Here is a 13,588-nt window from a genome sequence, read left to right on the forward strand (position 1 = left end):
ACTGCATATTGCCACGGTGTGTCTGGGTAATCTGCCTCATCTTCCTCATTGCCCTGTAACACCTCTGGCTGCTCCTGCTCCTCCTCTCCTGTCACCTGTGTAGAATACTCACCCATTTTTCTATGCATTGCTTGTGTTCCAATGTCCTCCTCCTCCTCTAGTTCAGCCCCCACAGGGCTCATGTAGCCTGTGATGTAGTCACCATGTTGTTCATCCCATAGTCCTGGCGACTGACAAATAAAGTGGCCTCCTCAAAGGGCCTGAGCAAACAGCAGGTGTCACGCATGAGCTGCCACTGGCTAACATCGAAGTTACACAGAGAAGTACCTCTGTCTGCCTGTATCATCAATATATCGTTTACGGCTTTTCTCTGTTCATATCATCAGTCCAACATATGGAAGGTGGAATTCCAATGGGTGGAAACAACGCATATCAGCCTATGTTAAGGATGCCATTCTGCCTCTGCAGCTCAAGTAGGGTGTGCTTTGTGGTGTACGAGTGGCTGAAGTGCATGCAAAGTTTCCTGGCCATTTTCAGGATGTCTTGCAGATGACGTGACATGATCATGTGAAGACTTCAGGAACCTCTTAACAACAAGATTGAACACATGCGCCATGCAGGGTGCATGGCTCAGCCCTCCTTGACGCAGCGACAACACAATGTTCTTCTTGTTGTCGGTCACTATGGTTCCGATTTTGAGTGGTTGAGGATAAAGCCAGGATTCGATTTCTTAATAAAGGACGTTAAGCAGTTCCTCCCCTGTGTGACTCCGGATGAGGTGGAAGCAGCGTCACCTGGCCAAGTTGCTGGTGTGGCTGGGCAGGAACCACATTTACCCAGTGGGCCGTAAGGGACATATATTGTCCTTTACCATAGTTACAGCTCCACACTTAGGCGCTCCCGTGCACTTAGGCGCCCCCGTGCACTGATGTCACTTGGGACAAAGTGGATGACTGAGTCAACTATTCAAGAACCGCTGGGTTACTAGTCAAGACACGTCCGCTAGAATCAGTGTTTCCCAACCAGTGTGCCTCCAGCTGTTGCAAAACTACAACTCCCAGCATGCCCGCACAGCCAAAGGCTGTCCAGGCATTCTGGGAGTTGTAGTTTTGCAACAGCTGGAGGCACACTGGTTGGGAAACACTGCGCTAGATGACACTGGGAACTCATGTCTCTCGCTGTGACTCCTGCTGCCATCCTCCTTATTCAGCTGCTACTTCTGCCTGCGACAGAAATATTTTGGTCACTGCCCATTCCCTTTGAGAGGCTTGTCACTTGTCTGTCAGACATACTGTATAATAAAATAATTAAATATAATAAAATTAAAATAATACACCCCGTAAATGGCTGTAGTGCAATGTAACTTAACTGCAGAACGACAATTACAACTTTTTTTTTTTACTATTAATACACCCCTAAAAATGTATAACCATGTAAATTCACAGCAGAATGGCTAATAGGAAGTACGTATATTTCCTATTAATTCACCCCATAAATGTCTGTATCGCTCAGCACTTGCACCCCAATAACAAGAAAGGTTTGCTGGAATCAATGAGCAATCATTTAGTGCAGTTTAGATCCCCAGTTAGTGCAGCAAGGTGTAATAGAATCATTCCTATTACCTAGGCAGTCCTCCCCCCTATTGGACCCTGTTCTCCTTTTATAGTGTAGATAATTCCTCCCTATCCTTTCCCTACACTATAAATAATCTTTCCTGAACTTGTAAATCATTTTTTTCAGCACAATAAAGTATTTTCTAGCACTGTCCCTAGCACCTGTCACATCTCTGCACTAAGTACACTGGAAAATGGCTGAATCCAAGATGGCTGAGGCTATTTACAGGGCTGTGACATCACAGGGGCTGGCTGGCTGCTGATTGGCTGCATGTATAGCATTGTTGGGTGATCACTCGTTCCCAGGAAAAAATGCAATTCGTTACCATGAAGCGTGAGGAATTTTGGCTTTGGTGCAAATAGAATTTTTCCTGAAATTCGGATCGAATTCCACTTCGTCAACTTCGATTCGCTCATCTCTAGACAATCCTGTTAATACAGTATGCCTAATAATGGGAACCTTGGACACATAAATCCCTACTGTAAAAACCTCCTCATTTTGCAGTTTACCTATGATTTATTTTATAACCAATACCCTTGTGTGGAAATTCCAAAATATGTAACACACTATAAAGCTATCTAAAAGAAAAAAAAAAAACAACTTGTTGCACATAGCAGGCAATCACAGCTGAGCTTTCATTTTATATTCTGCTGCTCAAAATTGAAAGCTGCACCTGGGATTGATTCCTGTGGGCAACAAAGTCAGCTTTTCTTTTAGGCATAAATCTGTCCCTTTATCTATTAAGATCAACAAATGTTCATCATTCTGCCCATTGCTCTGATTTATTCGTTTAGTACTTACCTGTTTCTGGTCTGCAAAAGTGAACGACCATTTCAGGTGCCCCCTTCATGAACACTGTCAGGTTACTCTCTCCAATAACTTGAGTAATTACAGACATGCGCTGTAAACTGGAAGAGAATGGGAACTGGTGCAGAATAAGGATTCCTTCCACTGGTGCCTATTTGATACAGGCAGAAAAATGTGAGAAGCAGTGATTAATGTACAGGAATAAGGCCTCAGGCACATGAACATTTCTGTATTTTGGTCTGCAAAATACAGATAGCTTCAGTCTGCATTCCGTTTCCTCCACGCTGCCTTCTGTAGGCACAGGGACAGCTAAATAATGTTTAGAGATCCCTAAAGTTTTGTAGGCCACCAGAGGTGTAGCTACAGGGGAGCTAGTGGAGCATGAGCGTTGGAGGCTGGATATAAGGGGGCGGGGGCGGCATGCTGCCCTTAGATGCCGGGATCTACTATTAGTATAAAAGAGTTACATTTTTCGGACCATACATTAGACAACAGGAAATTAGAAAATAAATAGTTTGTAACTAAAACTTCCACGGTAGTTTAATGAAGTGAAGAAGTCAATGTCACTAAATTTAATAGTCCCCAAAATACTGTAAATAGCTTATTGAAAATCTGATAAGTTGAAATGGCTTTAAAGATTAACTTTTAATTTGACCAGCCCGATCAAAACAGGTATACTGGTTGCTAGGGTTAACCCTGCTGAGAAAACAGAGTTGAATTCCATATGCAAATTGGGGCTTCAGTGCACAAGGGGGTTTAGCAGTTGGTATGGCAAATTCACGAAAGCAGAGAAGTTGAAGTGCACTGAAAGGTTGGGGCGAAGTTCTAATTTCCATGTGGAATTTGGAAAATTGTAATGGATTTTCACCATTCATGTATTGTTTTAATCGGCAGGATCAATCCTAACAGACAGTATGTCTGGTAGTGTTGATCCTGCTAACAGGGCATCTTTATTGCAAATGTTAACTTCAGTAATTTGGTTAGGCAACTAACAAATGAATTTGCTTTGTCTTTTTTACCACTAAAAAACACCATCAAAATCACATGCTTTTTTGTATGTCACATACATTTTTATGGCATTTTAGTGACTTTTTTCTCAAAACATGTTTGATTTGCATGTGTTAAAAAATTACTACAATATGCTGCATTTTTTTTAAATGACATGAACATAAAAACCCCCCCCAATTTTTTTAAAAAAACATTAGCAAAAAATCAAAATTCCCATAGGCTTTCAGTAGCATCTGGAGTTGTCATTTTCCCCACAAAAACAACTGTTAAACAATGTGCCAAAAGTAGGCTAAAATGCCATAAAAAATTTTTGGGTGTGAATCCAGCCTAAGGGCTCATGAACACAAATGTATTTTCTTTCCATGTCTGTTCCGTGTTTTTTTTTGCAGACCTTATGCAAACCTTTCATTTTAATGGGTCTATTAGGGGCCAGCTGTTCTGTGCCGCAAAATACGAAATGCACACGGATGTCATCCATTTTTTTGCTGTTCCGTTCTTTGCGGACCGCAAAATACATACAGCCGTGTGCATGAGCCCTAAATGTCCCAAAGAATGCCATTACATGTTTGAGGTCGCCTGTGCATTATAGTTCGGAATAGGACACTAAAGTTAACTAGTTAGGGTGGGTTCACATCTGCGTTCTGGATTCTGTTATGGCTTGCCGTTATAACATGGTTATAACGGAAAATTACGGAGTCCAGGTGACGGACGTCAAAACGGAAGGCTTTAAGAGGCATTCCATTTTAATCAATTCTAATAGAAGTCTGTGGGAATCATAACGGATCTGTCTCGTTCCCGTTATGCAAGACAGAAAACAAAGTCCTGTCTACAGGACTTTTTTCTCCATTCTGCATAACGGAAACCAGACGGATCTGTTATGATTCCCATAGACTTCTATTAGGACAGAAAGCAGAACGGAATGCTATTTAAGGGCTTCCATTTTGCATTCCGTCCTAATAGAAGTCTATGAGCAGCAGAACGGATCCGTCCTGGTTACCATTATGCATGTCAGGACTCCTGCATAATGGAAACCAGGACGGATCCGTTATGCTGCCCATACACTTGCATTATGACGGAATGCAAAATGGAAGCCTCTTAAAGTCTACCGTTTTGACCTCTGTCTCATGGATTCCATTATTTTCCATTATTACCATGTTATAACGGAAAGCCATAACGAAATCTAGAACGCAGATGTGAACCCACCCTTAGTTTGGTAAAAAACTCATCATATTGAAGACATATACTGTACATGTAACATGTTAAAGACATTAAGTAATAACAGGAAAATACATTTAACTTGCCTTTGCAACAGTAGGTCCAGGCTTTACCATTGCACAGCTATTTAAATGGTCATCTTCTTTGATTTTTGCCTTATATTCTTCAAATTCCTGTTCCAAAGATCAAATTCAAATGCATTATTAAAGGGCATCTGTCAGCAGATTTGTACCTATGACACTGGCTGACCTGTTACATGTGCACCTGGCAGCTGAAGGCGTCTGTGTTGGTCCCATGTTCATATGTGCCTGTATTGCTGAGAAAGATGATGTTTCAATATATGCAAATGAGCCTCTAGGAGCAATGAGGGTGTTGCCATTACTCCTAGAGGCTCTGCTCTCTCTGCAAGTGCCACACCTTATGCACTTTGACGGACTGGCCAGGCAGTGAAAACATCATAATGTCTGCCCCAGTTAAAGTGCAAACGGTGCAGCAGTTGCAGAGAGAGCAGAGCCTCCAGGTGTAATGGTAAAGCCCATGTTGCTCCTAGAGGCTCATTTGCATTTATTAAAACATCATTTTTGTAAGCAATGGGTGCACATATGAACATGGGACCAACACAGATGTCTTCAGCTGCCAAGAGCACATGCAACAGGTCAACTAGTTTCATAGGTACAAATCTGCTGACAAATAACTAGCCAATGAACAGGACATTTCATATGTATAGAAATGCAATAAAATGCTATTTGTTTTCACACTTCCCTTTCTCCCATTGCATCAGAGGTGTCGGCATCAAGTATTTGTCAATCTACCATCCTTTGTTTCCCTTGTTGGGAAATGCATTCGGACGTTCAGAGTTATGGCCTGTACTATAGAGTCACTATAGGGTTTAATAAGGTTTAGCCACCGAGAGGTGGGGGTCACCCCTGTCGGGCATGTGCTCTGCTTCTAAGCAAGGGTATCCTAACTGTTTAACATCTAGGTAAGCCGAAATCCACTTTCTCAATGCAACTATAAAGGAAGATGGACTGGGTAAATACTTGTCACTCAAGTTTCACCTGTGGAGGTATCAAATTGCAATCAGCATGTTTTATATATGAAATATATCTATGGTGTTTTTTTGTAATTGTATATTAAAAGTTATGTTTTTAACGCTTTTCTGTTACTGTGATAGGACACTTATAACTTATGATTAGTGACCATCTGTTTTTTTCAGTGATATGTTTAACTTAACTGTGTTAAGTTTTATAATATTTTATAACTATTTGGTCAATAAAAAATTCTGGAATGTATGCATTATGCAAACAAGGTACAAAACAAGGAGCTGTTTACACTATTATACATACAATTTTGGCCAGCTATTCTACAGGGTGGCCCATTAAAAAGTTTATACAAAAAGACTTATCAAGTCCGAGAAAAATACACTCCTATGCCTTTTATGCATCAATAAAGAAGTCAAAGCTTTCAACTACAACACTGAGGTGAATTTCCCTTCATTCCATCCTATTGGGCAGCCATCAGTTTTGAAGACTCTACGGGCGCTCCTGGCTGGGGGGTTTATGGTCTATGCTGGTGTCTTGAGTTTATCCAGCTGGCCAACCCCCCCGTGAAGTGAGTTAATATTAATTAATTAATTATTATCCTTGGCTATTTGTACCTACCGTCATACGGCTTTTTTGATGTGGCTATTCTTTGTGACTATTTGCACCCACTAATTATAGGTACGTTTCAGTGGTTTTTATATCACTTACTTACCACTCTACCTTTTAGTCACCCTAATTAGGGTGAATATCTAATGTGTGTACAACTAACGTTCTCTCTACATTTTGGGTTTTGGCGCTTCTCATAGGAGTGTATTTTTCTCTGACTTGATAAGTCTTTTTGTATATTCCCTATACACACTGAATTCTTTCAGTGTTGACACCCCTTTCAGCTGCCTACCCTGATACACTGGTTTTCTCTCACCACTACTCTTTTTTCCTGTTCTCCATCCACTGGCGCCTCTATTCATATCCTATCTTTTTGGTATCCTCCATTAGATTGGATTAACCCTCGCATTTTTTTCTCTCTCTCTATACCTATATACCATTAAAAAGTTACCAGCCTCCAGCAATAGTATGACAAGATGAACAAGCAAGTGGATTTTTTTTAAAATTACCCACAAGTCACAAAAGGTGCTGAAAGTGTCCCCCGTTTAGGTCTTTGCATCTTTGGGCACGTCTGATTATGTTGGCTAATATTGCTTGTGATGCTGTGGATAGTGTTTGTGATGTTTTCCTTGAGTTCATCCAGGGGATGTGGATTTTTAGCAGACACTTTCTGTTTTAAATTTCCCCACAGATAAAAATCGCATGTGGACAAGTCTGGGGAACGTGGTGGCCATAACCCCTTTCTCACAGTCCATGAACTCGTTCCAGTGAGTTCTGGGAGGTGTGTGATGTTGCCCCATCTTGTTGGATAAAGCAGGAATTTTTTTCTTCTGCAGCATCACTGTTGAAGAGCTCAAGCGGAGACCAATTTCAGCATTTTGGGTAATTTGAAAAATAAATAAAAATAAACAATCCAATTGCTCGTTCATCATCATAGTATTGCTGGAGGTGGGCTACTTTTTGTGGGCCATGTTGTATTAGTAAAGCATCACTATATTCACCAGCATTCACAACAAGAACACTGTATATCACTGCTTGAATTCACCAGACATCTCATAGAATAGGTCTAAAGTAGATGGGTATATTAGAGCATAATGTTATAACCTTTTAAAATGTCAATATAACATATTATATTTGATATGTAACTTACCCAACCTGTTCCACCAAACATCTTTAAGTCCAATGGATCTCCCTGTAACTCCCCATCCAATGTGATAAGTGAGTGACAACTTGTCATTGCTTGGAGTATTGGGCACCAACATAGATTATTAGATGATGTGAAAAGTATTATATCCTGAAAACTAATAATATATGTTTTGGATATGGCATTGAAAACCTACATTTACAATTTCCACAATAAAACTTGGGGGGGGGGGGCACAATAAAAACATGAACTAATATCAGCAGACAACACAAGTTGGATGAGGTATAGGTGGATAAAGGATCCATTGATCCATTAAGAATGGAAGGCTGGAACGTATTGATAAAAAATAAATAAAAAAAACAGCACAGTTATGCCATTAAATGTTTTATCATGTATTTCCTTGGCCAAAAACTGAGCCTGTTTTTCCCATGGCAGGCATACAGCACACTTAATAATTGTATAAGGGCACTTTCAACTCTGTGGTCTGTAAACTCTGTGTTTGACTACTACCTGTACTTGTCTAACCTGAACTCACTGCATCGTAATGCTCTATGATGCTGTGAGTTATAGCCCGACTGTGGGTCTTTCGTATTCACAGAATCATTTCATTACAGCACTGTAGACCTTTGGTCGGGCTGGATCACTATGATACAGTGAGTTTAGGTTAGAGGAGCAGCAGTAGGACAGGGAAATATGGCTTCCACATGGACTTTGTTTGACAGACCACATCTGACCATCTGAAACTGGCCTAAGACTTACCTGTTTTTTTCACAAGGAAGAACACCATACAAATCCAAGACATCTTCTGTCAAAGTGCCAGTCTGTGTAGAGATAAATTGATACATTTTATAATGTAGTTTCAGAAATGTAAAATCCATTTAAACACTTTCCTTTTAACACTCTGTATCTAAGGCCACAGAAGCAGTTTAGCATCCAAATCTGGCCAAAACACCCAAAACTCTCACGTTGCTACTGAATTCGAATAAAATCACAAAGGGAGCCTATGGCAAAAGTGGCCTAAATTAGACCTTCCCAAGACTTCACTTTTCTACATTCCACCATATTGATTAGTCACTATGACCCATCTACATGGGCTAATACACAGGGCAATGGTCAGGAAAAATTGGTTTATTCCTGATCATTTCCTACTCATTTAGGTGCACTTGCTGTACATGCAGCAATCATCTCTTCTCCATGTGGATAGAATATTAATACTTTGATTGTACAACAACATAATACTATTTCAATGTTTGTTGGCAGCACATCCTGAGTCATGAGTTTTTATGTGCCGCATTAAAAATCAGATCACTTGACAAATGAGCTTTTTCTGTTTTGTCCAGAAAATGTGTTCACACTTAATTGGCCCAATGGTCTGCCCTTGTAAATTGACCTTATGAAGGCGTTTGTATGCAGTAAAGCTGCAGCCAAAAACTATTATTCCTAGAGGATAAAGACCTCTTAGGGTACAACCATATGTGACATAAATCCTGTGGATTCTCCACAGTGGAACTATTTTGAGAAAATCTTCAGCATTTACCGTACAATCACAGCCGATGAGATTACGGATATCTCATCAACTTTTATCATCAAGTCTTATCCTCATTATCATCTGTTTATTTTATTTCCCTTTGTAATGCCATATATGAGCTTGATGTTTCATAGAACTAACATCAAAAAGCAAATAAATGCTAAATTACCTAATTAAAAAAAATATATATACAGATTACTGAATAAAATGTAATTACCTTATCAAAACATACAAGATTCAGCTGCCCAGCTAAATTGATCCTTTGAGGGCTGATGCAGAAGATTCCCTTTTTCTTTAGCCTTGTTTGACCATACAGAAGACAAAGTGTAAGAGATGCTGGGAGGGCTGCATTAATCCCAACTGTTAGCATCAGAAGTGACATTACTACAGTGTCATAAACACTGGCCTATGAAAACAAAATAAGGAAAAGTAAGCAAATCTATAGAAGCATTTAAGCAAAGTAGATCTAAACTTTTGACTTTGCTAATCTCATTTAAAGGGGTTTTCCAAGAGTCAAAAATAAATTCCATAAGCCTGGTGGCACAGTATGAACAGGCAAAATAAATAAATACTTCAATACCTGTTGAAAGCAAAATCTGATGTATTTTTATTTTCTTTTTCATAGGAAATAAAATGTATTTAACAATATATCAGGATGTTCTGTGTGTGTGTTTCTGCTGAAGCGCTGCAGAGCTCAGTGACAGACTGTCAATTCAAATTTTAACATGTGAAACGGCAGTTCCATGCGCCACCTGCTGTTGACAAATGCAAATTGCACCCTGATGTTTTTTTACTATTTTCGTTACGTGCTTTGTAGCTGTATTGAAACAGGATATCGCTCTGCGCTCACGCGATGCTACAACTGTAGGTCAAGTTTATGCTGAAATATAGACAATTCGGGTGAGTTCTCAAACTTTTAAGCACCACTTTGTGTATATACACTACGAATAAAAAGTTATGGATGTTTGGCTTTTGGGTGAAATTTATGGAAAACGTAAAAAGTTCACGCTACATTGATATTATATCATGAAAGTAGGGCATTTAAGTAGAAGCATGCAATGGTGATTTCCTCATCTCAAACAATTATTGAGAAAAAAAAAGCCAAGAACAGTAGTGGGTATACCCCTATAAAAAATGTCAATGTCTCAAAAACTTGTCATGTGGCACTAAGCATCATTTACAGCTTGACAACAACACCTCATGCTGTTCGCAAGTCGAATTATTGTCTGCTGAGGCATGGCATCCTACTCTTCTTGAAGGGCAGTCCTCAGGTCATTGAGGTTCTGGGGTACAGACTTACAAACCTCTAAATAGCGACTCAGCTGATCCCATAGTTTTTCAATGTGATTCACGTCTGGAGAAAGTGCAGGCACTCCATTTGATGTACCCAGTCTCCAGCAGACATTCCCTAATGATGCAACCTCAATGAGCTGGTGCATTCTCGTCCATGAACATGAAATTAGGCCTGTGTTGTTCATGCAGAGGCACTGTCATGCCCTGCTCGGACGGTCTGCGGAGGTCTGTCAGATTGGCAGCACGTGTCTAATCATTTGTTTTGTTTTGGAATCGTGCTGGATCCGCCTTACTTCAGGTGCTTTGGGTGGGGTCATTGGCTTAAATTGCTTTCACTCCCAGAGGGCCGTGCGGGTTATAGAATTCAGTCTGGCCTTGGATTCAAGGAAGGAAGGATTTTCTGTTCCAGCTCAGATAAGTTTGGTTTCTGTTTTTGTTATTTGCGGTCTAGGCTGTTTGTGTGTCTTCTTCCCCTTCTTCCCTTTCACCATCTCAGGGATTCTAGGGTATTTGCAGTCCAGGCTCGAGGACACATTATTCCTACCTTCAAGGTCTAAATGTGGGCTTAGCGGCGTAGGGAGAGAAGTCAGGGATTTGCTAGGAGGTGACCTTTCCCCAGCATCTTGCCTAGATACTTGTTTATTTGGTTGTCTGTGTATCTGAGATCCAGTCTGCCATGACATCATAACCCGCCATACTGTGACTGCCATTACTCAGTGGTTTTGTGATGGTGTCAATTGATGCACTGGTTGACCGCATGCACTGATTATCCCTAGAGGTTGCGGATCTGCGTAGTTCAGTCACACGGTGTCAGAGTGTTCAGGCATCAGGTGCAGGTCAAATTGGTGGGGAGCCTAAAGTCGCACTTCCCGAGAAATTTACAGGGGGTGCGGATGATTTTATCCGCTTTAAAGAGTCATGCAAATTGTACTTTCGACTGCGTCCATTTTCGTCAGGTGATGAAAGTCAGAGGGTTGGTATAATCATGTCTCTGCTTAAAGGGGACGCGCAATCCTGGGCCTTTTCTCTGCCGCCCGATTCTCTGGCCCTCTGGTCGGTGGAGGAATTTTTCAAAGCCCTGGGATTGATTTACGATGACCCAGATCGAGTCGCGATGGCAGAATCTAAATTGCGTAACTTATTACAGGGTGAACATACTGCAGAGGTTTACTGCACAGAGTTTAGGAGATGGGCTACTGAGTCAGAGTGGAATGACCCCGCGTTACGTAGTCAGTTTTGTCAGAGGTTATCTGAGAGGTTGAAAGATGCCCTGGCTTTTCATGAGTACCCGGATACTTTAGAGAATGCTATGTCTTTGGCAGTACGCTTAGATAGACGTATCTGAGAGAGGTGTAAGGCTCCCTCCGCGCAAGGGATCCCTTCTGCGAGTGGCTTCGTCTCACCTGCTGCTCAGGGTGATACTACTTATAACTCTGGGGTAGGGGAGGAACCCATGCAGTTGGGTCAGATATCTTTCCGTTCTGATACGAGAAACTTTAGGAGATTACATAAACTATGTTTCTACTGTGGAAAAAGTGGCCATTTTGTTTTTGCTTGTCCTTTTGTTAAACCGCATGATAAGAAAGAAACCGTCCTGACTCTTGGTAGCGTGAATGGAGTAGTGGAACAAGCAGCTATGCAAGCTCCCTGTAATTTTCGTTTTCTCCTTCCAGCTATGGTGGCGCTAGATTCAAGACATTTTTTTGTTGAGGTATTCATTGACTGCGGTGCTGGGGTAAACCTTATTGACTTTCTTTTTCTTCAAAATCTGGGTCTAAGTACGTGCACTTTAGAAAGAGAGATTCCGGTGTTTGCAATAGATTCTTCACCTCTTTCTCAAAGGAGTCTCACTCATATTGCACATGGTATTCAGTTGAGGGTGGGTGATTCACATGTAGAGTTTATGTCTTGTTTTGTCATGAGGGATTTGCCTGCTCCTATAGTCTTAGGTTTACTGTGGTTGACAAAACATAATCCAATTATAGATTGGCAGGCAAGACAAATTATTGGTTGGGGAGAATTTTGTTCGGAAAATTGTCTTGGCACATCTATCTCTAATATGTCCACTGCGGTTCTACCTCAGTATCTCTCAGACTTTGCGGATGTCTTTTCGAAGGGTGGGGCCCAGGAATTGCCCCCTCATCCTGACTATGATTGTCCAGTTAATCTCATCCCAGGGGCTAAGTTGCCAAAGTCTCGCCTTTACAATCTTTCCCAACTTGAAAGAGAGGTCATGTAAAAGTATATCGCCGAGAGTTTGGCAAAAGGTCATATTAGGCCATCTAAGTCTCCGGTTACAGTAGGTTTTAAGAAAAAGGATGGATCGCTGAGACCGTGTTTGGATTTTCGGGAATTGAACTGTATTACGGTCCGGGATCCGTATCCCCTTCCTTTGATCTCCGACCTTTTTGATCAGATTGTTGGTGCCAGGGTGTTCTCCAAGTTGGATTTAAGAGGGGCCTACAATCTGATCAGAATCAAGGAAGGGGATGAGTGGAAGACGGCCTTAAATATACACAAGGGTCATGTTGAAAATCTGGTTATGCCTTTTGGGTTGACGAACGCGCCAGCGGTATTTCAGCGATTCGTCAATGACATTTTTCATCACTTGGTGGGGTGGTTCATGGTAGTTTACTTAGATGACATTTTAATTTACTCTCCTGATCTGAAGACCCATCAGGATCATGTGAGACAGGTTTTGACAATCTTTCGGGAGAATAAATTATATGCCAAATTGGAAAAATTTGTGTTTTCTGTGCAGGAGCTTCCGTTTTTGGGATATCTGCTTTCCGACTCTGGTTTTCGTATGGACCCCGAAAAGGTCCGGGCGGTTCTGGAATGGGACCGACCAGAGAATCAGAAAGCTTTGATGCGGTTTTTGGGGTTTAATAATTATTATAGAAAATGTATTCTGAACTGTTCCACCATTGTTAAACCTCTGACTGATATGACAAAGAAGGGCGCCGACGTCTCTGTTTGGTCGGAGGAGGCATTGCAGGCCTTTTCGACTATTAAGGAGTGTTTTGCGTCTGCACCTATTCTGGTGCAGCCCGATGTGTCTCAGCCATTCGTGGTGGAAGTGGATGCATCAGAAGTGGGGGTGGGAGCGGTGCTGTCGCAGGGTTCTTCTCCTGGCAAGTGGGTCCCGTGTGCTTTTTTTTCCAAGAAGCTCTAGGTCGCCGAGAGGAACTATGATGTGGGAGATAGAGAGTTACTGGCTCTAAAGTTGGCCTTTGAGGAATGGCTTCACTGGTTGGAGGGGGCTTCTCACCCCGCTACTGTTTATACGGATCATAAGAATTTGGCTTACCTGCAATCTGCCAAGCGTCT

At 41.4% G+C, this 13,588-nt stretch overlaps 1 protein-coding gene across 1 annotated transcript in view; it reads right to left on the minus strand.

Annotated features, from left to right (window-relative positions):
* LOC122934993 (probable cation-transporting ATPase 13A5) overlaps positions 1 to 13,588 on the minus strand; it is a 249,603-nt gene that overhangs the window by 134,681 nt on the left and 101,334 nt on the right. The window contains exons 12-16 of the mRNA XM_044290686.1: positions 9,183 to 9,371; positions 8,197 to 8,258; positions 7,444 to 7,594; positions 4,731 to 4,817; positions 2,416 to 2,572 (exon numbers count right to left, since the gene is read on the minus strand). Coding sequence (XP_044146621.1) covers positions 2,416 to 2,572; positions 4,731 to 4,817; positions 7,444 to 7,594; positions 8,197 to 8,258; positions 9,183 to 9,371 — 646 coding nt within the window. The remainder of the gene's footprint in view (positions 1 to 2,415; positions 2,573 to 4,730; positions 4,818 to 7,443; positions 7,595 to 8,196; positions 8,259 to 9,182; positions 9,372 to 13,588) is intronic.

Source organism: Bufo gargarizans, chromosome 4 (assembly GCF_014858855.1).
Source record: "Bufo gargarizans isolate SCDJY-AF-19 chromosome 4, ASM1485885v1, whole genome shotgun sequence".
In the NCBI taxonomy this organism is placed as follows: domain Eukaryota; kingdom Metazoa; phylum Chordata; class Amphibia; order Anura; family Bufonidae; genus Bufo; species Bufo gargarizans.